Below are 25363 nucleotides of genomic sequence, written 5' to 3' on the forward strand. Positions count from 1 at the left end.
ATAAAAATGGCCTATAGGAAATTTTGCTACCTGATGGACCCAACGTTGCTAAATGTCAACATTTACATAAAACTTACCAAAACATATTTTTTTTAAAAACATTATATTTTCCTCTTCTAAATACTCCTACAAGACCATCTGAAAGGTTTTTTTTTTTTTTTTGCAAGTACAAATATATCCGGGTCTTACAGGGTTAATATGTTCAACACACACACACACACACACACACACACACACACACACACACACACACACACACACACACACACACACACACACACACACACACACACACACACAGATAGATATAATGTACGCATAGTTCACTTTATTTGCCTTACATCACAATAGAGTTCATACAGATCTGGTGAGTTGGACCTTAATATTTAATAAGGAATCACTGTTCTTATTCCATGGTTCTACATATAAGAGATCAATATTACAATGAAAATATACAATATACATGAAAATCACTTGATTCTTGTTCTGAAAAAAATATCAATTTGAATGGATAATTAATAAGAAATGATGAACATAAAATCAAGATGCAAACATAGTATGACATTAAAAAAATGAATACAGAATTAACACACAGGGTCCAGACCCCCCCCCCCCCCCAAACAAAAAAACAAACAAAGGCCCTGTTTCTTTTTTTTTAATAGAGACACCGTACTTGTGTAAACTGTACATCTGTTTCCATTTGCTCTAATTCCCTGACATTCTGGTTGTGTCCTTCATAGTTTTCAAGAATCTCTTTAACTACAGTGAGATCCTGCGTGTTTGCAATGCTCTTCACTTCCTCCTTCACTTGGTCACATAAGTCATTCTGGTGAATGGAGGTGTACTGGAGTAACGCCTTCAGTACATCACTGGTTTCGTGAGCTGGTCTTTCTACTATTTGTCTTATGATTCTGGGAAGAATGTTTGACAGGGGTTGGGCGTACTCAATTACCTTCTGGTTCTGTCCTTTCTCAGTATTGACAAAGGCCCCTGAGTACATTGCAACAACATTACACAACTCATCAAAGACGGGTTACAACGTTTTCTAACAATCCAGAGGGGCATATGTGTGCAAGGGGTGAGTGAAGCTCCAACAAAGCCCAATCATAATAACGTCCTGTATCACCTTTAAGCTTTTCAAAGGCAACAACCTGACGTTTAACAGGCACTAAATCAACCTGGCTTACTCGATCTTCAAAAGAGAAAGAGACTGTGACCTCCTGAGTCAGCCGTTTACTACCACGGTCATACACGTCTTCAATCACATGAGCACATGTGAGGATGAACTTATCAAACAGGAGAAAACCACTCCCAGTCCAGTGCTTTCCCGGGACTCTCACCTGACAAACAGAGTCAGCCCAGACCATTAACTGCTTCTGCCATTTCACATCCATGCAAGCCATTCTTTCCGCATTCTTTCCATATTCTACACGGAGTAGCTCTTTTATAGATTTAGATTTTCCTTCTCTGTCTTCCATGTGCTGGACTAAATCTTTAAACTGTCCCCGTAGGAGATCTAGGATTTCCTTAGAATCTGGAATTGGACGTGGATCCAATATGGCCGTGAATGTTTTGTCATTAAGGTCATCAACAACTGGATTGGAAATGTTGGTTCTGTTATCTTCTTCTCCATGTATATCTTTGAGTTCAGAGAAATTACTTTTGAAGCGCCCATCCCGTTTCAGAGCTTCCTCTATTGGTTCCCTTTTGTATGCATAAACACTAAGGAACTCAGCTTGTGTTTTTGTTAGGGCCGTGTTCACCAGAATGCTCTGATCTCGGATTCTTTTTATATGAAAAACGACTAGGTCGCTTCGGGTTGTCCCTGGACGGACACTTACACTGTTTGGGGGTTGATAGTTTTCCTTAGCTTTTAGATATGTAATTACAAGATGCTCCTCTTTATCAATTAAACAGCATGGAAAGTGTGGGGTGATAGCTTTAGAAGGTTTACCTCTCACTATTACACATTCTTTTCCTTCTTTTTTAGCATTCTCATTAAATTTGGGGCTTGTCATTAGTAAGTCCATAATGGTCTGGAGTTTGACACAGTGTAGTGTCTCCTGTTTGCCTTTATGACCAATGGACCAATGGAAGGAATGCAGCTCTTCATCTTCATGTGGTTCTGTATCCTGTGCACAGAAAAGAATGATAGTCTTACTGTCTTATTCCTTTCTGTACAGCATATCAACACAACACACAATCCACCTGCAACATCGGCCCTTTACCATAAAGAAGGCCCATTGAAATGAAAATTCATATTAGCAAGAAAGAAAAGAGCCAGTGAATGACACTTATTCTGTAGTCCTAAGCATAGAAAAGTCAACTACTGTATGACCTCAAGGTGAGTGAAGAAAGTTTAAATGCTTGTGGCTTTGTGTATCATCTATAATTGTTTTTATTGCTACTATATTAACCTATTAAACTTGAGGGACAGCCGTCTATATAGTCTGTGCTTGTTCTGTTTGGACAGGCTAGTACGCCACACAGCTGCAGCTAATAGAATTAATTCTAATGGATTACAGTCATGGGTGTTCCAATGTACAAGCACAGACTGTAGTCAACAGTATTGTCAATGCACATTGATACATGACACACCCATTATTAACGTCATCAATTATTGTACACTGTGTACTATGTAGTCGGCCTAATGCAGTCTGATAGCCTTTTCTTTTTCTTTTTGTTTTACCCTGCTGTAGTTTTTAATCTGAACCAGAAAACAAACTACAAAATCAAGACTAGAGTTTCATTCCCCTTTAATGCTATAAAATTAGCTTGTAATGAGTTAGATAAGTTGTACTAGAACCTAGGGATTTCACCAACTAGTCGACTAGTCGACTAGTATAACCACTAGTCGACCTTGTTAGTACTAGTCAAATAGTTTTTTTTTTTACTTTACTTTTTATCAAAAGGGGGTCAAAAGTATGCCCAATAAAAGCCTATTATTGGGCAATGGGGATCCTTGGAGACGCTGCTGTGCTGCTGTGCCAGAAGCGCTTCCCTTAAAACACCATAAAAATAAGGGCAGGAGGATAATAATAATAGTAATATAGTAGTAGGATGGAATTAAAACAATGCCCCCCCGTACAAAAAGAATATATATATGTTTTTCTTTTTTTTCTTCTTTTTTTTTAATGTAAATTTCGACTAGTCGACTAGTCGACTACCACTGGGTCAAATTAGTCGACCTGTAAAAATCTCTAGTCGTGAAAGCCCTACAATCAGTGACATACTGCTGTTGTATGTACATATTCAAAAGTGGAATAGAGAGGAATACAATTGATTGGTTTAGCATTGTATATTAGACCACTGCAATTACAGATATAGTAATTGATATAGCTACTGAAAATAAAACATGTGTTTAGGATCATACTATAGAAAAAGATTACCTTGAGATCGTCACCATCTTTTTTTTCTGACTTAATTTCCTTGGTGTCCATGTTGAGTGGTAATGGCAGCTGATGGGTAGTTACACTGGTGAGAGTTCCACCTGTTAAAGTGAGGAAAGTGGATTATTAACTAGACCCTCCAGAAAAATGCGATTATGCGATGACATAATCTACCGCATAATCAGCAAAATGGAGCATAATTATGCGGGGGTAATTTTTTTCAATAAGGCCGCATCGCATAATATGAGCTTCACATCACATAATATGAGCTTCACATCGCATAATATGAGCTTCGCATCGCATAATATGAGCTTCACATCACATAATATGAGCTTCACATCGCATAATATGAGCTTCACATCACATAATATGAGCTTCACATCGCATAATATGAGCTTCACATCGCATAATATGAGCTTCACATCGCATAATATGAGCTTCACATCACATAATATGAGCTTCACATCACATAATATGAGCTTCACATCGCATAATATGAGCTTCACATCACATAATATGAGCTTCACATCACATAATATGAGCTTCACATCACATAATATGAGCTTCACATCACATAATATGAGCTTCACATGGCATATTTCACATATTTTGCAACTTTCCACATATTACAATATTCCACACATTGACGCATATTTCGCAACTTCGCGCAATTTCACAGCATAAAATGGGGAAACCATACTCAAGCCAGTACTCAAGTTACACTTTAGATGAGGTGAGAGGAAGGGGTTAGACACTAGTCTCTAGCATTATAACCCATGGTTTTAAAAAATTAATGAAAATTCCATACCGCACGCCTCCTAATAACAAAAGCACTATCACAGGCAGAAGGCTTGGCAATCATCAGTCACACTGACCAATACAGCGAGTGAGATGATTTTGTTGATGAACGTTAACCATGTTCTATTTCTTCTTGGTGTAGAATACTATGGGAATGGCTTTCTTGGGAGTTTGTTGTGGATTGTACCGGGATTTGTTTTTATCAAAACGTAATTGTGGGGAAAGCTTTGGCAGGAAAATAGCCGATCGACAAGCTCAACGCATAATACGGATGGAGGCTGGGGTTTTTAAGCGGTTAATAATTAATTTCATCAATACGATTAAGAATTAGAAACATAACTTGTTTAAAGAATACTATTCTTTAGAAAGTTGCATGTAAGCATTGGTAGCTGCAGGTTGCGGGTTGTTGCTTATTTGGGCTTCCTTCCTAATTGTGTTTAAATTGGTGGTTCTGAAACATTTTCTTGTCAAGGACCCCCCCAAATTGATATTTGTCCACGGACCCCCATCTAAACGTATTTGGTGCCAGGGACACCTTAGCAAATGTGTGCTGTGAAAATGCTTCAAAAATATTTCACATGTCGCATGGCGTTGCCACACATTGTGAGCTTGTACATCTGCTATTAAATCAAATAGCCAATGCATATAGGTTTAAAGTGCTCATGTGGCCCATATAGTGTCGCTTCTTGTGGGTTTGTTTTCATAGACCTGGTTGCTGATTTCTTTCCCAGCATTTGGCAACACTAATTCCCATGTACCTGTGGGTTCCTCTGAGCTGTCACTGGGTAGAATGGGGTCTGCCTGCACCGCTATACCGGAATCATCGCCACCTGCTGGTAGAGCTGCTGAACAGGAAGAAATGGTGTCATCATTACATTAACACAAGAAGTCATTATGAAAGAACATAAATATATACTATTGTCATCAAATATGTTTGTATTCAGCTGTTTCATACTTTATAAATCTCACACATTCATAAGTCAATCTTATGCTGGGTTTCCATATAGCAGGCCAGCACCCACAATATCTCCTGTGTCCATAGAACAGTTAGTATACGCTCTCTCTGTTGACTCTGTTCATTAACACTCCTTTGTAATGTAAGGCCATAGGTGGAGGTCATTGCTTCTTGTCTAACTATGTTATGTAGACCAGTGGCCAACTGTCCTGTATACACAATGAGAATAACCTGTGCTGGAGTACTCCAGCTATCTGTAAGAACCAAATGGAACCTTAAAGGTCTGTAAACTCAGAGTGTAAAAATGGAACCAAATGGATGTTGTTAATAAAACTGCTTATTAAATTGTGTGCCAAAAACGGTCCAGACCGTTTTTGAAAAGCCATGCGTGGATAAACGGTTGTAACTATTTTAGCGCAACTTTGGGATCATCCGCGGAGTCTCTAAGAAGGAGAGGACAGATGTGGATCCATGCCAAAAAACGTCCTCTCGTCCACTCCCATTCTATCTCCTTGATAAAAACCTCTGTATCTCCCTGCACTTTTTACAGTGTGGAAACGAGCCATTTTCGATGCGCGATCACTCCGCAATGGCGGCTCGCGTGAGAGATGGCGATTACAGCGCGCAACATATTAGCGAAAATGGTAAGAAATGCCAGCACTAGATGTACCCTGTTTTAATAAAACTCTGGCACTTAACACTCGTGTGACTAGCCGGTCAATCTGGACGATTTTGAGAATTTAAAGTGGATTATCTTCTCTCATGAAGCTCCGAGGAAGTTCCCCTTTCATGACTTTTCCTAACTATTTGATTCAAATCATCTGTTTTTTTTTTCCTGAAACGTATTATAAATATGAAATTAGCCCCATATTTATACCATCCCAGACGTTATGTTTCGGCTAATTTGACCGTACTCACCCTCTCTCCCCCAGGCGAGAGCAGTTGACACCTCGAGACCCCCCACAGCGCTGGCCCGTAGACCATCATTGTTCAAGTTTATGGATGATTTGCATTTTACTGTCAGCCTGGCCAAGGGACTTCATTAGTCCAATACTAATAATGAAATAATAATAAAATAACTGTGTTGTTCCCGTAAATCTAACCTCTAAATGCTGTATTTCATCTAAGCATTGTGCAAAGCATGTTTATAGTGTAGCAGAGAGAAAGCGAGAGAGAGAGAACTGCTGCGCAGCGCTCTGTCTATGTTGCCATGTCTGCTTATTATAAGCGTCTTTGGGCTTGTTTTTCACGTCTTTCTATTATTATTATTATTATAATTATATAATTACATTATAATGGTAATACTTTTCTACTCCACTACACCTCAGAGGCAAATCTTACAATTATTTGAAAACTTTAGTTACTAGTTACTCTTTTTCGAATTCAGTCATTGTACCCAGTAAAAGGGATACACTTGTTGAATGCCCTACCAACTGAAATACAAAAACAAACTGATCTCAAAATATTTAATGAAAAGGTTAAATACTGGTTGAAATCAAACCAAAGCTGCGAACACTAATGTTAGGCACGTTTTAAAACGTTAATGTCACTGCTTTCATGAACGTAATTTGGGAATGTTCTTTTTTCGTACTTGTTTAGATTAGAGCTTCATGCATGTCCTTTTGTAAATGATTTTTTATTAGGTGAATATTTATAGAAAGGTCTAACCAGGGACTGGGGTTGCAAATTAGCCTCGGCTATAAACCCCATTTACAATGCAATGTTTTCCTTAATTTTGTGTTGTTTGTTTAATTCTGGACTTTGACCTGTAACAAGAGTACTTCTACATTGCACACATTTACATTATTCAAGGTATGATTTCAGTGCATTCCTCTGGAATGGCCAACAGATTGGTACCTTTGTATTATTGTTAATTATGGAAGATGTGCTAACAGTCCACTCAAGTGCATCCAGCCACATCACCTGACCTTCATCATCATCATCATCATCATCATCTCATTATTCAATGTTTGATTTGGTGCTATTCATTACTAACTTTAGTTACTAGTTACTTTGCAGATATAAATGATTACGTTATAAAACATTAAAGAACAGGGGAAACTGTCGCGCTTTTCTTTACAGTCCTTTTTTCACTCTCACTTTCACTGCAAAGCGGTGGGAAAAGATCAGATCTACAAGCATACAGGTTGTCACGCAGCAACTGTTTTGTGCTTGTAGATCAGATATTTTGCGCAGGATTGGGCACATGTGGAAACATATCGACGTGTTCACGTGTTGCGCTTGCGTCAGCGACGTGGAGACAGAGGCTGAATTCAGTGGTTCATATAGGCTATCCATGTTTCACTGAAGAGTTTAATGTGACGCTACAGATCGCGTTGTTTTACATGCTTTTTAAAATAAATATTTTACACACAGGATCTGCAGTTACCATTACAAGTTAGCCTATAATGTTTCTGCCTGCCTGCAACAACATATAATGTGAGCTCACTGAGAAGAGTGGAATTGAAATTAATAGGTATTTAAAAGACAATGGAATCCCCCGCTGTGCCCCGCAGCGCGAGGGAGAAGGTGTTGGGATCGTCTGAAGCCAGAGGGGGAGACACTGGCCAATGGGATAGCAGGAAACGATCGGTCATTATGACATTAACCGAAGTGTTGATGTGTTAACAACAAATGTAACCAAATCACAGCAAAATGTATACAAATAAAAAGACACAAATCACAGCAAACTGTATTGTGTGGTGTGGTGTGGTGTGGTGTGGTGTGGTGTGGTGTGGGGACTTGCCAGTGTAAAACCAGCATTATACAATTCATGTACTTGTCGTACAGTAGAGTGTTTGCTCTGTACCTGCCAGTTCCTCTGAGCTAGCACTGGACTCTCCCACTGAAGCAGCAGCTCTGGTATTATTTCCACCTTTACACAGGAAACATAGAACAATATGAAGCAACGTATTCCATTTTACAATGTCTACTGGGCTGGTTATTGGAACTTATTATAGACTAGCAGAATGAAGAGGGTTTAGAGATGTTGAACACACTTCAGACATCATACATATTTAACCCATTAGAACCGGGAATTTTTAATATATATATTTAATCAATATATTAAATATTATATATATATATATATATATATATATATATATATATATATATATATATATATATATATATATATATATATATATATATATATATATATATATATATATATAGCAACATACGTTTTTCTGAAAACTCTTGGGATTCAGAACGTTTCCTCTTCTTGGTGGGATTGGAATCCATGGTAACGTAACGTTGGTTTAGGAGTGAGGATGGAGATGACCGGAGACAACGCCTCAGGGCTCCTTCTAGGACGACCTAGAGAGAAAATAGGGTTAAATCACTTGTGAGTGACAATTCATGTTATTAAAAATCATATCATATTCTGAGGATCAATCTTAGGGCCTCTACTGTTCGCTCTCTACATGCTCCCCATTGGCACCATCTTCCAAAAGTACAATGTTGCATACCACTGTTATGCTGATGACACACAATTTTATGTACCAGCCACACCCAAAAACACCAGCTCACTAACCAATCTTTTTAACTGCCTGGAAGAAATCAAAAGCTGGATGGCTGCAAACTACCTCCAACTAAACGATAGCAAGACTGAGGTAATCATCTTTGGCCCTTCAACCTCAACTGCTCGTCTCTCCCAAGCACTTGGCCCCCTTCAGGCTAATTCAAACGGTGCAATAAAAAACGTAGTTGTCTTCTTCGATGCATCTGAATCAAGTTGCAATTGTTGTGTAGGCGACATTTACAACCATTTGTTATTTCACACACAATGGTCTTAGTTCTAAAACTGAATTCACATTCTCATGTGTCTTAGTTCTAAATGTGAATTAATGCGACCGGGATGGTTTACCAGCCTAGCACACACCAGCCTATGAGATTTAGTCTGGAGGTTGTACTGATATCTTTGTATGTATGTATGGTGGGAACGATCAAAGTGGGCCTCAATAGAGGTCAGGATGTAGGATAAACATGGAGCAGGCCAGGTAGGTCAGTCACAATGGGACTGTTAAATATAATATAGGGCAGTGAAACCTTATTTTATAAAACATGTAAACAGGGCAGTGGGATAATAACACATTTATAACATTTAAAATGATATAAAGGGGCTGAGGTCTAAACTCTCGTTGAAGCCATTAGGTTCCATTGTGTTTAAAGTGGAAATCCAATGAGCTTCTCTCTGTAATAGCAGTTGTTACATGTCACCACCACTAGGTGTCAGGCTGACCTTCTCTATGCCCATGAATGTAAGTGTGTCTGCTGATTCATGCCCTCTGTCCTTATAATGTCACAATGACATATCATGTTACTGATCACCACTGTGTGTTCAGTGATCAAAAGAAAGGATGAAATTACCTACCTGGGCTCCATCTTGGAGGCAAATCTCTCTGGTAACAAAAACTCCAAAAATGTCAACCAAACAACACGCTATTTGTGGAGGATTGATCGCCTAGTCAGTAAGAATACTCTGAAGATTCTTGCAGGGGCCCTCATTCAAGGTCATTATGATTATGCATGCACTTCATGGTATCACAACACCTCCAAGGCCTTAAAAACAAGGCTCCAAACATCCCAAAACAAACTTGTAAGGCTACTTCTTGGCCTCAATCACAGAACCCATCTAACCCCTGCTCATTTTGCTAGGATTGGATGGCTTAGGGTTGAGGACAGAGAACAGCAACTTGCTATGGGCCTGGTCTTCAAGATACACCACAACATTGGGATCCCCCTGTATTTGTCAAAATACTTCCAAAATGTTAATGCAGTCCATGATCATAACACCAGAGGCAGCTCCACGGATCATGTTCAACCCAGATTTGGCTCAACTAAGGGTATGAACTCGTTCTCATGCTATTCAACAAAAATGTGGAATGCCCTACCAAAAGGAGTAAAGGAGTGTAAAACCCTACTCACTTTCAAAACTGCCCTAAAGATACACCTTCAGGAGGCTGCAATTCGAAAATGGCCCCTGTCTAAGTCTTAACCTACCCCCCCCTACCCCCCCCCCCCCTCCTTCATTCTCCTCTTTTGTATATATATTTTTTTTTTTTTCTCTCGTCATACCAGTAACCTGAAAGCTGATTGTATGACATTCTGTATAGTAGTGTGTATATCTGCCTGCCTCTTATATTTCATCATGATTTGTGTGCATGGGGTTCTCATCTTAAACAAGCTTAGTGCTTAATGAGGGTTTCCAGTTTAGTAGACCTTGTATTGTGAATTTGTACTTCCATGTACTGTTATGTACTGTCATGTACTATTCTCATGTCTTTCTAAATAAACTACATCAATCAATCAATCAGTCACAATGGGACTGTTAAACATATATAGGGCAGTGCAACCTGCCCTACACAGAGAGTGTAAGAGGCTTCACTGACAGATATACAGACCCACACAGAGAGTAAGAGACTTCACTGACAGATATATAGAACCACACACAGAGTGTAAGAGACTTCACTGACAGATATACAGACCCACACAGAGAGTGTAAGAGGCCTGCAAGTACCAAATGAGGAAGCCATTTAAATGATTTGATTTAAACAATAGTCATGCATTGTAAAAAACTGTAGTCTGGTAATAATAGGGATGAAAACTACGTTTTGAAACAGTGTTGCGGTCTGTGGTGCCAAAGGGTGGGTATAAAAAATATAAACAGGGCAGTGGGATAATAACACATTTATAACATTTAAAATGATAGAAAGGGGCTGAGGTCTAAACTCTCGTTGAAGCCATTAGGTTCCATTGTATTTAAAGTGAAAATCCAATGAGCTTCTCTCTGTAATAGCAGTTGTTACATGTCACCGCCACTAGGTGGCAGGCTGACCTTCTCTATGCCCATGAATTGAATTTAAGTGTGTCTGCTGATCCATGCCCTCTCTCCTTATAATGTCACAATGACATAATATAATATTTGACCGTTTCTGATCAGCGATTCGATTGCGTTTCAATTGACCGATATAGTAACATAAATGTTATAAGTGTGTTATTATCCCACTGCCCTATATATATATATATATATATATATATATATATATATATATATATATATATATTTCACAGTCCCATTGTGACTGACCTACCTGGCTTGCTCCATGTTTATCCTACATGACCTCTGTTGAGGCCCACTTTGATCGTTCCCACAATGATATTTGTTTTAATTTGTCTAAATTTGTATAAATGGGTTTCTTCATACCATTGTGGTGGGTCGATGGGACCCTTTGTTGGTACATTTACTATATATATATATATATATATATATATATATATATATATATATATATATATATATATATATATATTTTTTTTTAATGTGTATATATTTTCTCTCTTAACGTGTTCTTATTTGATCTGTGTGTGTCATGGTGTTTGTGTATACAGCATCTCTGCCTGCCCTTCCATGTATTTAATTAACTGAATGATTTATACCACACCTGGAGGGGTGGAACTGTTTTATGAATGACACTATAGTTTATTATGTATATGTATGGAACACCTTTGTATAGCTACCTGACAAAGCTCTGTGAGACGCATTGTGCTAATAAATCACTTATTAGTTATGCCATGACGAGGTAACTACACAACCCACGCCTCTACCAAAGTGTCCCTGCGCATTAATGTTTAATGTAATCAGTTTGTTGTTGAAATGTTCTATACTGTACTAATAAACGTGTCTTACCTAAAGAAAGATGCAGGTCAGAAAGTAGTGGAGAGCTCCTCAGATGTATGGAGGATGGAGATGCTGTCTCAGGGCTCCTTCTAGAGACGACCTAGAGAGACAATAGTGTTAAAACATGTGAGGAAAATATCACATTCTGAACAATGTATTAAACATTTAATTTAAAATTATATGAACACTAATAGAGGAAACCTTTCCTTTCAGGTGAGACTAAACTACAATTTACACTGTATGAGACACCATGACTCAGCAAGTCAGTAGTTCATCAGACGGTATGCCAGACTTCACTGACAGATATACAGACCCACACAGAGAGTGTAAGAGGCTTCACTGACAGATATACAGACCCACACAGAGAGTAAGAGACTTCACTGACAGATATATAGAACCACACACAGAGTGTAAGAGACTTCACTGACAGATATACAGACCCACACAGAGAGTGTAAGAGGCCTGCAAGTACCAAATGAGGAAGCCATTTAAATGATTTGATTTAAACAATAGTCATGCATTGTAAAAAACTGTAGTCTGGTAATAATAGGGATGAAAACTGCGTTTTGAAACAGTGTTGCGGTCTGTGGTGCCAAAGGGTGGGTATCCAGAAGAATCCTGGAAACCCAGGATTTTCCTTTAATTATCAATACTATTATTTGCATTATTATTATTATTATTGAAGAATGGGCACTGTTTGAGGGGACTGGATACTATTTGAGGAGAAGACTGGGAACTTGAGGTGGAATTTTGGGGGAAGACTGGGCACGGTACTTCAGTGTCTGACGCACATTATTCCAAAATAACTGATTAACAAGTTGTAATTGACGTGTAGGCTGGGTACTTGAGGTGGAATTTTTGGGGAAGTACTTCACTGTACTTCAGTCTCTGACGCATATTATTCCAAAATAACTGATTAACAAGTTGTAATTTGTGTGTAGGAGACATTTACAACCATTTACAACCATTTGCCCTCTCTCTTCCCTGGAGGCATGCAGCCGTCATAGCCTGAACTGTACACTACTATGACAAGGATCTTTTTTTAATCATCACCAAGTTTAAAGTGAGTATTAGGTTGTACAAACATTTTAATATCACTGTGGCAATTCAGAGCAGATCTACAAACATACAATTACAGCATGAGAGGTTACTGAGTAGTATGAGAGCACCCACACACCTAGTCCGGTAAAACATGGCGGTCGCGTGAATTCACATTCTCATGAGTCTTCTAAATGTCAGTCACAATGGGACTGTTAAACATATAGGGCAGTGCAACCTTATTTGTACAAAAAATATAAACAGGGCAGTGGCATAATAACACATTTATAACATTTAAAATTATAGAAAGGGGCTGAGGTCTAAACTCTCGTTGAAGCCATTAGGTTCCATTGTATTTATAGTGAAAATCCAATGTGCTTCTCTCTGTAATAGCTTTTGTTACATGTCACCACCACTAGGTGGCAGGCTGACCTTCTCTATGCCCATGAATTGAATTTAAGTGTGTCTGCTGATCCATGCCCTCTCTCCTTATAATGTCACAATGACATAATATAATATTTGACCGTTTCTGATCAGCGATTCGATTGCGTTTCAATTGACCGATATAGTAACATAAATGTTATAAGTGTGTTATTATCCCACTGCCCTATATATATATATATATATATATATATATATATATATATATATATATATATATATATATATATATTCACAGTCCCATTGTGACTGACCTACCTGGCTTGCTCCATGTTTATCCTACATGACCTCTGTTGAGGCCCACTTTGATCGTTCCCACAATGATATTTGTTTTAATTTGTCTAAATTTGTATAAATGGGTTTCTTCATACCATTGTGGTGGGTCGATGGGACCCTTTGTTGGTACATTTACTATATATATATATATATATATATATATATATATATATATATATATATATATATATATATATATTTTTTTTAATGTGTATATATTTTCTCTCTTAACGTGTTCTTATTTGATCTGTGTGTGTCATGGTGTTTGTGTATACAGCATCTCTGCCTGCCCTTCCATGTATTTAATTAACTGAATGATTTATACCACACCTGGAGGGGTGGAACTGTTTTATGAATGACACTATAGTTTATTATGTATATGTATGGAACACCTTTGTATAGCTACCTGACAAAGCTCTGTGAGACGCATTGTGCTAATAAATCACTTATTAGTTATGCCATGACGAGGTAACTACACAACCCACGCCTCTACCAAAGTGTCCCTGCGCATTAATGTTTAATGTAATCAGTTTGTTGTTGAAATGTTCTATACTGTACTAATAAACGTGTCTTACCTAAAGAAAGATGCAGGTCAGAAAGTAGTGGAGAGCTCCTCAGATGTATGGAGGATGGAGATGCTGTCTCAGGGCTCCTTCTAGAGACGACCTAGAGAGACAATAGTGTTAAAACATGTGAGGAAAATATCACATTCTGAACAATGTATTAAACATTTAATTTAAAATTATATGAACACTAATAGAGGAAACCTTTCCTTTCAGGTGAGACTAAACTACAATTTACACTGTATGAGACACCATGACTCAGCAAGTCAGTAGTTCATCAGACGGTATGCCAGACTTCACTGACAGATATACAGACCCACACAGAGAGTGTAAGAGGCTTCACTGACAGATATACAGACCCACACAGAGAGTAAGAGACTTCACTGACAGATATATAGAACCACACACAGAGTGTAAGAGACTTCACTGACAGATATACAGACCCACACAGAGAGTGTAAGAGGCCTGCAAGTACCAAATGAGGAAGCCATTTAAATGATTTGATTTAAACAATAGTCATGCATTGTAAAAAACTGTAGTCTGGTAATAATAGGGATGAAAACTGCGTTTTGAAACAGTGTTGCGGTCTGTGGTGCCAAAGGGTGGGTATCCAGAAGAATCCTGGAAACCCAGGATTTTCCTTTAATTATCAATACTATTATTTGCATTATTATTATTATTATTGAAGAATGGGCACTGTTTGAGGGGACTGGATACTATTTGAGGAGAAGACTGGGAACTTGAGGTGGAATTTTGGGGGAAGACTGGGCACGGTACTTCAGTGTCTGACGCACATTATTCCAAAATAACTGATTAACAAGTTGTAATTGACGTGTAGGCTGGGTACTTGAGGTGGAATTTTTGGGGAAGTACTTCACTGTACTTCAGTCTCTGACGCATATTATTCCAAAATAACTGATTAACAAGTTGTAATTTGTGTGTAGGAGACATTTACAACCATTTACAACCATTTGCCCTCTCTCTTCCCTGGAGGCATGCAGCCGTCATAGCCTGAACTGTACACTACTATGACAAGGATCTTTTTTTAATCATCACCAAGTTTAAAGTGAGTATTAGGTTGTACAAACATTTTAATATCACTGTGGCAATTCAGAGCAGATCTACAAACATACAATTACAGCATGAGAGGTTACTGAGTAGTATGAGAGCACCCACACACCTAGTCCGGTAAAACATGGCGGTCGCGTGAATTCACATTCTCATGAGTCTTCTAAATGTCAGTCACAATGGGACTGTTAAACATATAGGGCAGTGCAACCTTATTTGTACAAAAAATATAAACAGGGCAGTGGCATAATAACACATTTATAACATTTAAAATTATAGAAAGGGGCTGAGGTCTAAACTCTCGTTGAAGCCATTAGGTTCCATTGTATTTATAGTGAAAATCCAATGTGCTTCTCTCTGTAATAGCTTTTGTTACATGTCACCACCACTAGGTGGCAGGCTGACCTTCTCTATGCCCATGAATTGAATTTAAGTGTGTCTGCTGATCCATGCCCTCTCTCCTTATAATGTCACAATGACATAATATAATATTTGACCGTTTCTGATCAGCGATTCGATTGCGTTTCAATTGACCGATATAGTAACATAAATGTTATAAGTGTGTTATTATCCCACTGCCCTATATATATATATATATATATATATATATATATATATATATATATATATATATATATATATATATATATATATATATATATATATATATATTTCACAGTCCCATTGTGACTGACCTACCTGGCTTGCTCCATGTTTATCCTACATGACCTCTGTTGAGGCCCACTTTGATCGTTCCCACAATGATATTTGTTTTAATTTGTCTAAATTTGTATAAATGGGTTTCTTCATACCATTGTGGTGGGTCGATGGGACCCTTTGTTGGTACATTTACTATATATATATATATATATATATATATATATATATATATATATATATATTTTTTTTTTTTTTAATGTGTATATATTTTCTCTCTTAACGTGTTCTTATTTGATCTGTGTGTGTCATGGTGTTTGTGTATACAGCATCTCTGCCTGCCCTTCCATGTATTTAATTAACTGAATGATTTATACCACACCTGGAGGGGTGGAACTGTTTTATGAATGACACTATAGTTTATTATGTATATGTATGGAACACCTTTGTATAGCTACCTGACAAAGCTCTGTGAGACGCATTGTGCTAATAAATCACTTATTAGTTATGCCATGACGAGGTAACTACACAACCCACGCCTCTACCAAAGTGTCCCTGCGCATTAATGTTTAATGTAATCAGTTTGTTGTTGAAATGTTCTATACTGTACTAATAAACGTGTCTTACCTAAAGAAAGATGCAGGTCAGAAAGTAGTGGAGAGCTCCTCAGATGTATGGAGGATGGAGATGCTGTCTCAGGGCTCCTTCTAGAGACGACCTAGAGAGACAATAGTGTTAAAACATGTGAGGAAAATATCACATTCTGAACAATGTATTAAACATTTAATTTAAAATTATATGAACACTAATAGAGGAAACCTTTCCTTTCAGGTGAGACTAAACTACAATTTACACTGTATGAGACACCATGACTCAGCAAGTCAGTAGTTCATCAGACGGTATGCCAGACTTCACTGACAGATATACAGACCCACACAGAGAGTGTAAGAGGCTTCACTGACAGATATACAGACCCACACAGAGAGTAAGAGACTTCACTGACAGATATATAGAACCACACACAGAGTGTAAGAGACTTCACTGACAGATATACAGACCCACACAGAGAGTGTAAGAGGCCTGCAAGTACCAAATGAGGAAGCCATTTAAATGATTTGATTTAAACAATAGTCATGCATTGTAAAAAACTGTAGTCTGGTAATAATAGGGATGAAAACTGCGTTTTGAAACAGTGTTGCGGTCTGTGGTGCCAAAGGGTGGGTATCCAGAAGAATCCTGGAAACCCAGGATTTTCCTTTAATTATCAATACTATTATTTGCATTATTATTATTATTATTGAAGAATGGGCACTGTTTGAGGGGACTGGATACTATTTGAGGAGAAGACTGGGAACTTGAGGTGGAATTTTGGGGGAAGACTGGGCACGGTACTTCAGTGTCTGACGCACATTATTCCAAAATAACTGATTAACAAGTTGTAATTGACGTGTAGGCTGGGTACTTGAGGTGGAATTTTTGGGGAAGTACTTCACTGTACTTCAGTCTCTGACGCATATTATTCCAAAATAACTGATTAACAAGTTGTAATTTGTGTGTAGGAGACATTTACAACCATTTACAACCATTTGCCCTCTCTCTTCCCTGGAGGCATGCAGCCGTCATAGCCTGAACTGTACACTACTATGACAAGGATCTTTTTTTAATCATCACCAAGTTTAAAGTGAGTATTAGGTTGTACAAACATTTTAATATCACTGTGGCAATTCAGAGCAGATCTACAAACATACAATTACAGCATGAGAGGTTACTGAGTAGTATGAGAGCACCCACACACCTAGTCCGGTAAAACATGGCGGTCGCGTGAATTCACATTCTCATGAGTCTTCTAAATGTCAGTCACAATGGGACTGTTAAACATATAGGGCAGTGCAACCTTATTTGTACAAAAAATATAAACAGGGCAGTGGCATAATAACACATTTATAACATTTAAAATTATAGAAAGGGGCTGAGGTCTAAACTCTCGTTGAAGCCATTAGGTTCCATTGTATTTATAGTGAAAATCCAATGTGCTTCTCTCTGTAATAGCTTTTGTTACATGTCACCACCACTAGGTGGCAGGCTGACCTTCTCTATGCCCATGAATTGAATTTAAGTGTGTCTGCTGATCCATGCCCTCTCTCCTTATAATGTCACAATGACATAATATAATATTTGACCGTTTCTGATCAGCGATTCGATTGCGTTTCAATTGACCGATATAGTAACATAAATGTTATAAGTGTGTTATTATCCCACTGCCCTATATATATATATATATATATATATATATATATATATATATATATATATATATATATATATATATATTTCACAGTCCCATTGTGACTGACCTACCTGGCTTGCTCCATGTTTATCCTACATGACCTCTGTTGAGGCCCACTTTGATCGTTCCCACAATGATATTTGTTTTAATTTGTCTAAATTTGTATAAATGGGTTTCTTCATACCATTGTGGTGGGTCGATGGGACCCTTTGTTGGTACATTTACTATATATATATATATATATATATATATATATATATATATATATATATATATATTTTTTTTTTAATGTGTATATATTTTCTCTCTTAACGTGTTCTTATTTGATCTGTGTGTGTCATGGTGTTTGTGTATACAGCATCTCTGCCTGCCCTTCCATGTATTTAATTAACTGAATGATTTATACCACACCTGGAGGGGTGGAACTGTTTTATGAATGACACTATAGTTTATTATGTATATGTATGGAACACCTTTGTATAGCTACCTGACAAAGCTCTGTGAGACGCATTGTGCTAATAAATCACTTATTAGTTATGCCATGACGAGGTAACTACACAACCCACGCCTCTACCAAAGTGTCCCTGCGCATTAATGTTTAATGTAATCAGTTTGTTGTTGAAATGTTCTATACTGTACTAATAAACGTGTCTTACCTAAAGAAAGATGCAGGTCAGAAAGTAGTGGAGAGCTCCTCAGATGTATGGAGGATGGAGATGCTGTCTCAGGGCTCCTTCTAGAGACGACCTAGAGAGACAATAGTGTTAAAACATGTGAGGAAAATATCACATTCTGAACAATGTATTAAACATTTAATTTAAAATGATATGAACACTAATAGAGGAGACCTTTCCTTTCAGGCGAGACTAAACTACAATTTACACTGTATGAGACACCATGACTCAGCAAGTCAGTAGTTCATCAGACGGTATGCCAGACTTCACTGACAGATATATAGACCCACACAGAGTGTAAGAGGCCTGCAAGTACCAAATGAGGAAATCATTTAAATGATTTGATTTAAACAATAGTCATGCATTGTAAAAAAAAAACTGTAGTCTGGTAATAATAGGGATGAAAACTGCATTTTGAAACAGTGTTGCGGTCTGTGGTGCCAAAGGGTGGGTATCCAGAAGAATCCTGGAAACCCAGGATTTTCCTTTAATTATCATTACTATTATTTGCATTATTATTATTATTATTGAAGAATGGGCACTGTTTGAGGGGACTGGATACTATTTGAGGAGACGACTGGGAACTTGAGGTGGAATTTTGGGGTAAGACTGGGCACTGTACTTCAGTCTCTGACGCACATTATTCCAAAATAACTGATTAAACAAGTTGTAATTGGCGTGTAGAGGCGACATTTACAACCATTTACAACCAGGTGTCATGTCACTCACAATGGTGAAATGCCCTCTCTCTTCCCTGGAGGCATGCAGCCTTCATAGCCTGAACTGTACGCTACTAGATAGAATATTTTATCATCTTTTTTTAATCATCATCAAGTTTAAAGTGAGTATTAGTTTGTACAAACATGTATGGCAATTTAGAGCAGATCTACAAACATACAATTACAGCATGAGAGGTTACTGAGTAGTATGAGCACCCACACACCTAGCCTGGTGAAACATCGCGGTCGTGTGAATTCACATTTTCATGAGTCTTCTAAATGTGAATTCACGCAACCAGCCTATGGCGGAATAATGAGATACACTTACTGTAAGAGAAGGTGAAGAAAGATGTTGTCTTCAGTCGGCCAGGGTCCACTTCAGGTAGAATAAAACTTCCAGTCACCGGGCAGGAACTGCCGTCACTGTTTGGCAAAAGTGCATTTTATGGGTTACAGTTAATAGAGTATAGGTTTAATTAAATCTACTCTGAACATGGAAGACTAAAAAATATACAAAAGTCGTAGTTCCAGCCTATGGAGGAATAATGAGAGAGAGAGAGAATGAGAGAGAGACACTTACTGTATGAAGAGGAGGTGAAGAAAGAGGACGTGTTTAGAGCGTCGTCTGTATTATTGAGTCATGGGGGGGGGGTTGAACTGATATCTTGGTACCTGCGCGCGCACACACACACACACACACACACACACACACACACACACACACACACACACACACACACACACACACACACACACACACAGAGCAAACTAACACCCAAATATTATAAAACATGACTGTCTCCTGGGTGAAGACACAGCAGCTACATTTATGAGAAAGACACATTTTACTCCCCTGTATTGGCCATTGAAAAATTACAACTCTCCTTTAACTCCCTACAACACTCCTTTACCAGTCTTAAACTAACACTTAACGACAATAAAACAAAATTCATGGTCTTCTCCAAATCCAAACACATGGACCACTCCTATCTCCTTATCACCACCACCAATGGATCATCAATTGAAAAAGTCACAGAATATAAAAACCTTGGTATATGGCTGGACGACAAGCTTAATTTCAAACATCACATTAATAACCTTGTTGTAAAACTCCGTCAAAAGATTGGCTGCCTATATAGGAATAAAACCAGTTTCCCCATGATCTGTAGGAAAAGGATTATTGAAGCCACATTTCTATCGGTACTGGACTACGGAGATATAATCTACCGTCATGCAGCCGCCTCCACACTCAAGCCTCTGGACTCAGTTTACCACTCAGCTCTGAGATTTATTACTGGTGATAGCTACAACACCCATCATTGTGCCCTGTATGATAAGGTGGGCTGGTCTTCTCTGACTGAGAGACGCAATAGTCATTGGCATCTTTTTATTTATAAAGCCCTGGTTGGAAAATTACCACCTTATATTTCATCCATGCTACGTCTGAAACCTAATCACATTCTAACCTGCTCCAGTGATTGGCTAATCCTACTGGTTCCTTTTGCCAATTCAGAACAGGGAAAGGCTACTTTCAGCTTTGGTGCACCTGAGTCTTCGAACCTCTTGCAACAAGAGCTTAAATTGAATACCCTAGTATCTATTGGCCATTTTAGGAATCTATACAATAACTGTGTATTACCTGTATGCAACTGTTTTAACTGATTTATGTCAACATGCAATTGTTTTAACTGTTTGTGTCAACTTTATTGTTTTTTTCTTGTTACTCTTATGTTATTTATATGTGTGTAATCTCTGCATCATTGTAAATGAGGGTCTCCCTCAATGATCTCTCCGAGAATCTTAAATAAAGGTTGAATGAATGAACATACTAGCAGTAGGCTTACTGTTGTCCACATTACATTCACAATCACCAACTAGTTTAGCAGGTATAGAACTTGATCTCTTGACCTATTCACCTTATGACCTTTAATACCCACATATTCACCTTTACAGCTAAGTGGTTCTGTTGTTCATGTAACATGGTGGCAGGGCTGTCATGATTATGACATTTTACCTGACGATTCATTTTCACTAATAATTGTGATTAACGACTTCATAATTATAAATAATTATTAATAATTATAATAATAAACTTTATTTGTAAAGCACCTTTCATGACATGAAATGCAGCTCAAAGTGCCTTACAGAGAAAGAATAAAGTACAAGTGCCTTATGGAAAAAGCACAAATAATTGAACAATACAAAAAAAAAAAAAAGCAAAAGCATAAAACAACATTAAAATAATAGCAAACAAGAAAAAGTGCTCCTCGGAGCACAGGTCTCCGCCAGTTCAGGTAGGCTATTGTGGCCTCCTGGTGGCGCTATAATAGGCCAATGTGAAAAGGTTGGCATTAGTTCTTTGGCCTTGACATTCGGACACTGACTCCATTCATGATTTGAGGCATTCTGTTAAAAACATTTGTTTTGCTAAATTAGACCTGCTGGTGGCGCTATAACAGGCCAATGTTAAAACGGTGGCATTTCCTCAACATAGTGTGAATGTGCGTGCAAAGTTTGACCGCAATGGGACGGTGCGTTCATGATTTGCGGAATTTTGTTCAAAACAAGCCAATAATGCAAACTTTTGATGTCAATCTTAGCTAAACAGGATGGAATATGAAAAATCAAACACATCCATCTTGATGACATGACTATAGAGATCATGTGTACCTATTTGCGTGAAATTTGGATAAAATTGGAAGGAGTAGTATAAAATTATGTGTTTTAAATAAGTCGGCCTCCTGGTGGCGCTATAAAAGGCAGATGTGAAAAATGTAGGGCAAAAGTTTTTCCTTGGCCTCTAGGGAGTGTGATTACAAAGTTTTACACAGATCGGTGCAGTTATAGGTAAAAACACAAAACGGCCTGTTATAGCGCCACCATGAGGCTGATTTGAAAAATTTCAAATGGTATTTCTTTCTCGGCCTAATGGGAATGTGCTTGCAAAATTTCACGGAAATTGCATGCTGTGTTCATGATTTGAGGCATTTTGTTCAAAACGGAGCACTCCTGCAAACTTTGGAAGACATTTTTAGCCAATCAGGATGGAATATGAAAAATCTGAAAGACACGTTTCGTTTAATGACTATAGAGATATAGTGTACCGATTTGCGTGATTTTTGGACAAAATCTGTAGGAGTACTGTCAAAAAATATATTTTGCACTAATCGGCCTCCTGGTGGCGCTATAACAGGCCCATGTGAAAAATGTGGGGCAGAGTTTCTGAATTGGCATCCAGGGAGTGTGTGTGCACAGTGGCGCTGTGATCAAGCCAACGGTGGCAGAGATTAGCTGGTCACAGACGGACGGACGGACGGACGGACACACACACACACACGGACGGACGGACGGGGTGGAAAACATACTCTCTCGCCATGCCTTTCGGCCTGGCGGAGACAAAAAGGCAGTGAATCAGGCAAACCAGTGAGGACATAAATAACAACACAGAGATTTAAAAATCAACTAAAAGCAAGAGCGAAGAAGTAGGTCTTGAGCTGTGTTTTAAAGCTATCCACAGTCGTCTGTCTTACTGTAGGTGTAATGGTGCTTTAAAGCTATCCACAGAGGTCTGTCTTAGGTGTAATGGTGCTTTAAAGCCATCCACAGAGGTCTGTCTTAGGTGTAATGGTGCTTTAAAGCTATCCACAGAGGTCTGTCTTAGGTGTAATGGTGCTTTAAAGCTATCCACAGAGGTCTGTCTTAGGTGTAACGGTGCTTTAAAGCTATCCACAGAGGTCTGTCTGTCTTAGGTGTAATGGTGCTTTAAAGCTATCCACAGAGGTCTGTCTAGGTGTAATGGTGCTTTAAAGCTATCCACAGAGGCTGCCTGTCTTAGGTGTAATGGTGCTTTAAAGCTATCCACAGAGGTCTGTCTTAGGTGTAATGGTGCTTTAAAGCTATCCAAAGAGGTCTGTCTTAGGTGTAATGGTGCTTTAAAGCTATCCACAGAGGCTGTCTGTCTTAGGTGTAATGGTGCTTTAAAGCTATCCACAGAGGTCTGTCTGTCTTAGGTGTAATGGTGCTTTAAAGCTATCCACAGAGGCTGCCTGTCTTAGGTGTAATGGTGCTTTAAAGCTATCCACAGAGGCTGTCTTAGGTGTAATGGTGCTTTAAAGCTATCCACAGAGGCTGTCTTAGGTGTAATGGTGCTTTAAAACTATCCACAGAGGCTGCGTGTCTTAGGTGTAATGGTGCTTTAAAGCTATCCACAGAGGCTGTCTTAGGTGTAATGGTGCTTTAAAGCTATCCACAGAGGCTGTCTTAGGTGTAATGGTGCTTTAAAGCTATCCACAGAGGCTGTCTTAGGTGTAATGGTGCTTTAAAGCTATCCACAGAGGCTGTCTTAGGTGTAATGGTGCTTTAAAGCTATCCACAGAGGCTGTCTTAGGTGTAATGGTGCTTTAAAGCTATCCACAGAGGCTGCCTGTCTTAGGTGTAATGGTGCTTTAAAGCTATCCACAGAGGTCTGTCTTAGGTGTAATGGTGCTTTAAAGCTATCCACAGAGGCTGCCCGTCTTAGGCGTAATGGTGCTTTAAAACTATCCACAGAGGTCTGTCTTAGGTGTAATGGTGCTTTAAAGCTATCCACAGAGGCTGTCTGTCTTAGGTGTAATGGTGCTTTAAAGCTATCCACAGAGGTCTGTCTTAGGTGTAATGGTGCTTTAAAGCTATCCACAGAGGCTGTCTGTCTTAGGCGTAATGGTGCTTTAAAGCTATCCACAGAGGCTGTATGTCTTAGGTGTAATGGTGCTTTAAAGCTATCCACAGAGGCTGTCTGTCTTAGGTGTAATGGTGCTTTAAAGCTATCCACAGAGGTCTGTCTTAGGTGTAATGGTGCTTTTAAAGTTATCCACAGAGGCTGCCTGTCTTAGGTGTAATGGTGCTTTAAAGCTATCCACAGAGGCTGCCTGTCTTAGGTGTAATGGTGCTTTAAAGCTATCCACAGAGGTCTGTCTTAGGTGTAATGGTGCTTCTAAAGCTATCCACAGAGGCTGTCTGTCTTAGGCGTAATGGTGCTTTAAAGCTATCCACAGAGGCTGTATGTCTTAGGTGTAATGGTGCTTTAAAGCTATCCACAGAGGCTGTCTGTCTTAGGTGTAATGGTGCTTTAAAGCTATCCACAGAGGTCTGTCTGTCTTAGGTGTAATGGTGCTTTAAAGCTATCCACAGAGGTATGTCTTAGGTGTAATGGTGCTTTAAAGCTATCCACAGAGGCTGTCTGTCTTAGGTGTAATGGTGCTTTAAAGCTATCCACAGAGGTCTGTCTTAGGTGTAATGGTGCTTTAAAGCTATCCACAGAGGTCTGTCTTAGGTGTAATGGTGCTTTAAAGCTATCCACAGAGGCCTGTCTTAGGTGTAATGGTGATTTAAAACTATCCACAGAGGTCTGTCTTAGGTGTAATGGTGCTTTAAAGCTATCCACAGAGGTCTGTCTTAGGTGTAATGGTGCTTTAAAGCTATCCACAGAGGCTGTCTGTGTTAGGTGTAATGGTGCTTTAAAGCTATCCACAGAGGCTGTCTGTCTTAGGTGTAATGGTGCTTTAAAGCTATCCACAGAGGTCTGTCTTAGGTGTAATGGTGCTTTAAAGCTGCACTATTTTCATGTATTTTTGAAAATGCTTGAAAATATATGAACATTGCTAACATGGTAATGATTATGACGATTATGCTAAACATAATTGTGATTATCTCAAATAATTACGAGTAGGCGATTATGTAATAATTGTGAAAGGCCTACATCAGGGGTCAGCAACCTTTTTGATATGAAGTGCCATGTTTTCATTGTAATGTGCCATAAACATTAAGTTTACCAC

General features: G+C 38.5%; 2 protein-coding genes across 2 annotated transcripts in view; both read right to left on the reverse strand.

The window, feature by feature from the left end:
• LOC308102529 (serine protease FAM111A-like) overlaps window positions 1–19974 on the reverse strand; it is a 39386-nt gene extending 19412 nt beyond the window's left edge. Inside the window, exon 1 of the mRNA XM_080452277.1 lies at window positions 19879–19974. The gene's annotated coding sequence lies outside the window, so the exon portion shown is untranslated. The remainder of the gene's footprint in view (window positions 1–19878) is intronic.
• The window catches only part of LOC308103080 (serine protease FAM111A-like), a gene marked incomplete at its 3' end in the record, with an annotated part of 73180 nt that overhangs the window by 14367 nt on the left and 33450 nt on the right, over window positions 1–25363 (reverse strand). The window contains exons 8-11 of the mRNA XM_080452929.1: window positions 7952–8017; window positions 4946–5032; window positions 3390–3490; window positions 1188–2132 (exon numbers count right to left, since the gene is read on the reverse strand). Of these exons, the coding sequence (XP_080309055.1) occupies window positions 1188–2132; window positions 3390–3490; window positions 4946–5032; window positions 7952–8017 (1199 nt within the window). The remainder of the gene's footprint in view (window positions 1–1187; window positions 2133–3389; window positions 3491–4945; window positions 5033–7951; window positions 8018–25363) is intronic.

Source organism: Gymnoscopelus braueri (genome assembly GCF_963280865.1).
Source record: "Gymnoscopelus braueri genome assembly, chromosome: 16".
NCBI classification, from domain to species: Eukaryota; Metazoa; Chordata; class Actinopteri; order Myctophiformes; family Myctophidae; genus Gymnoscopelus; species Gymnoscopelus braueri.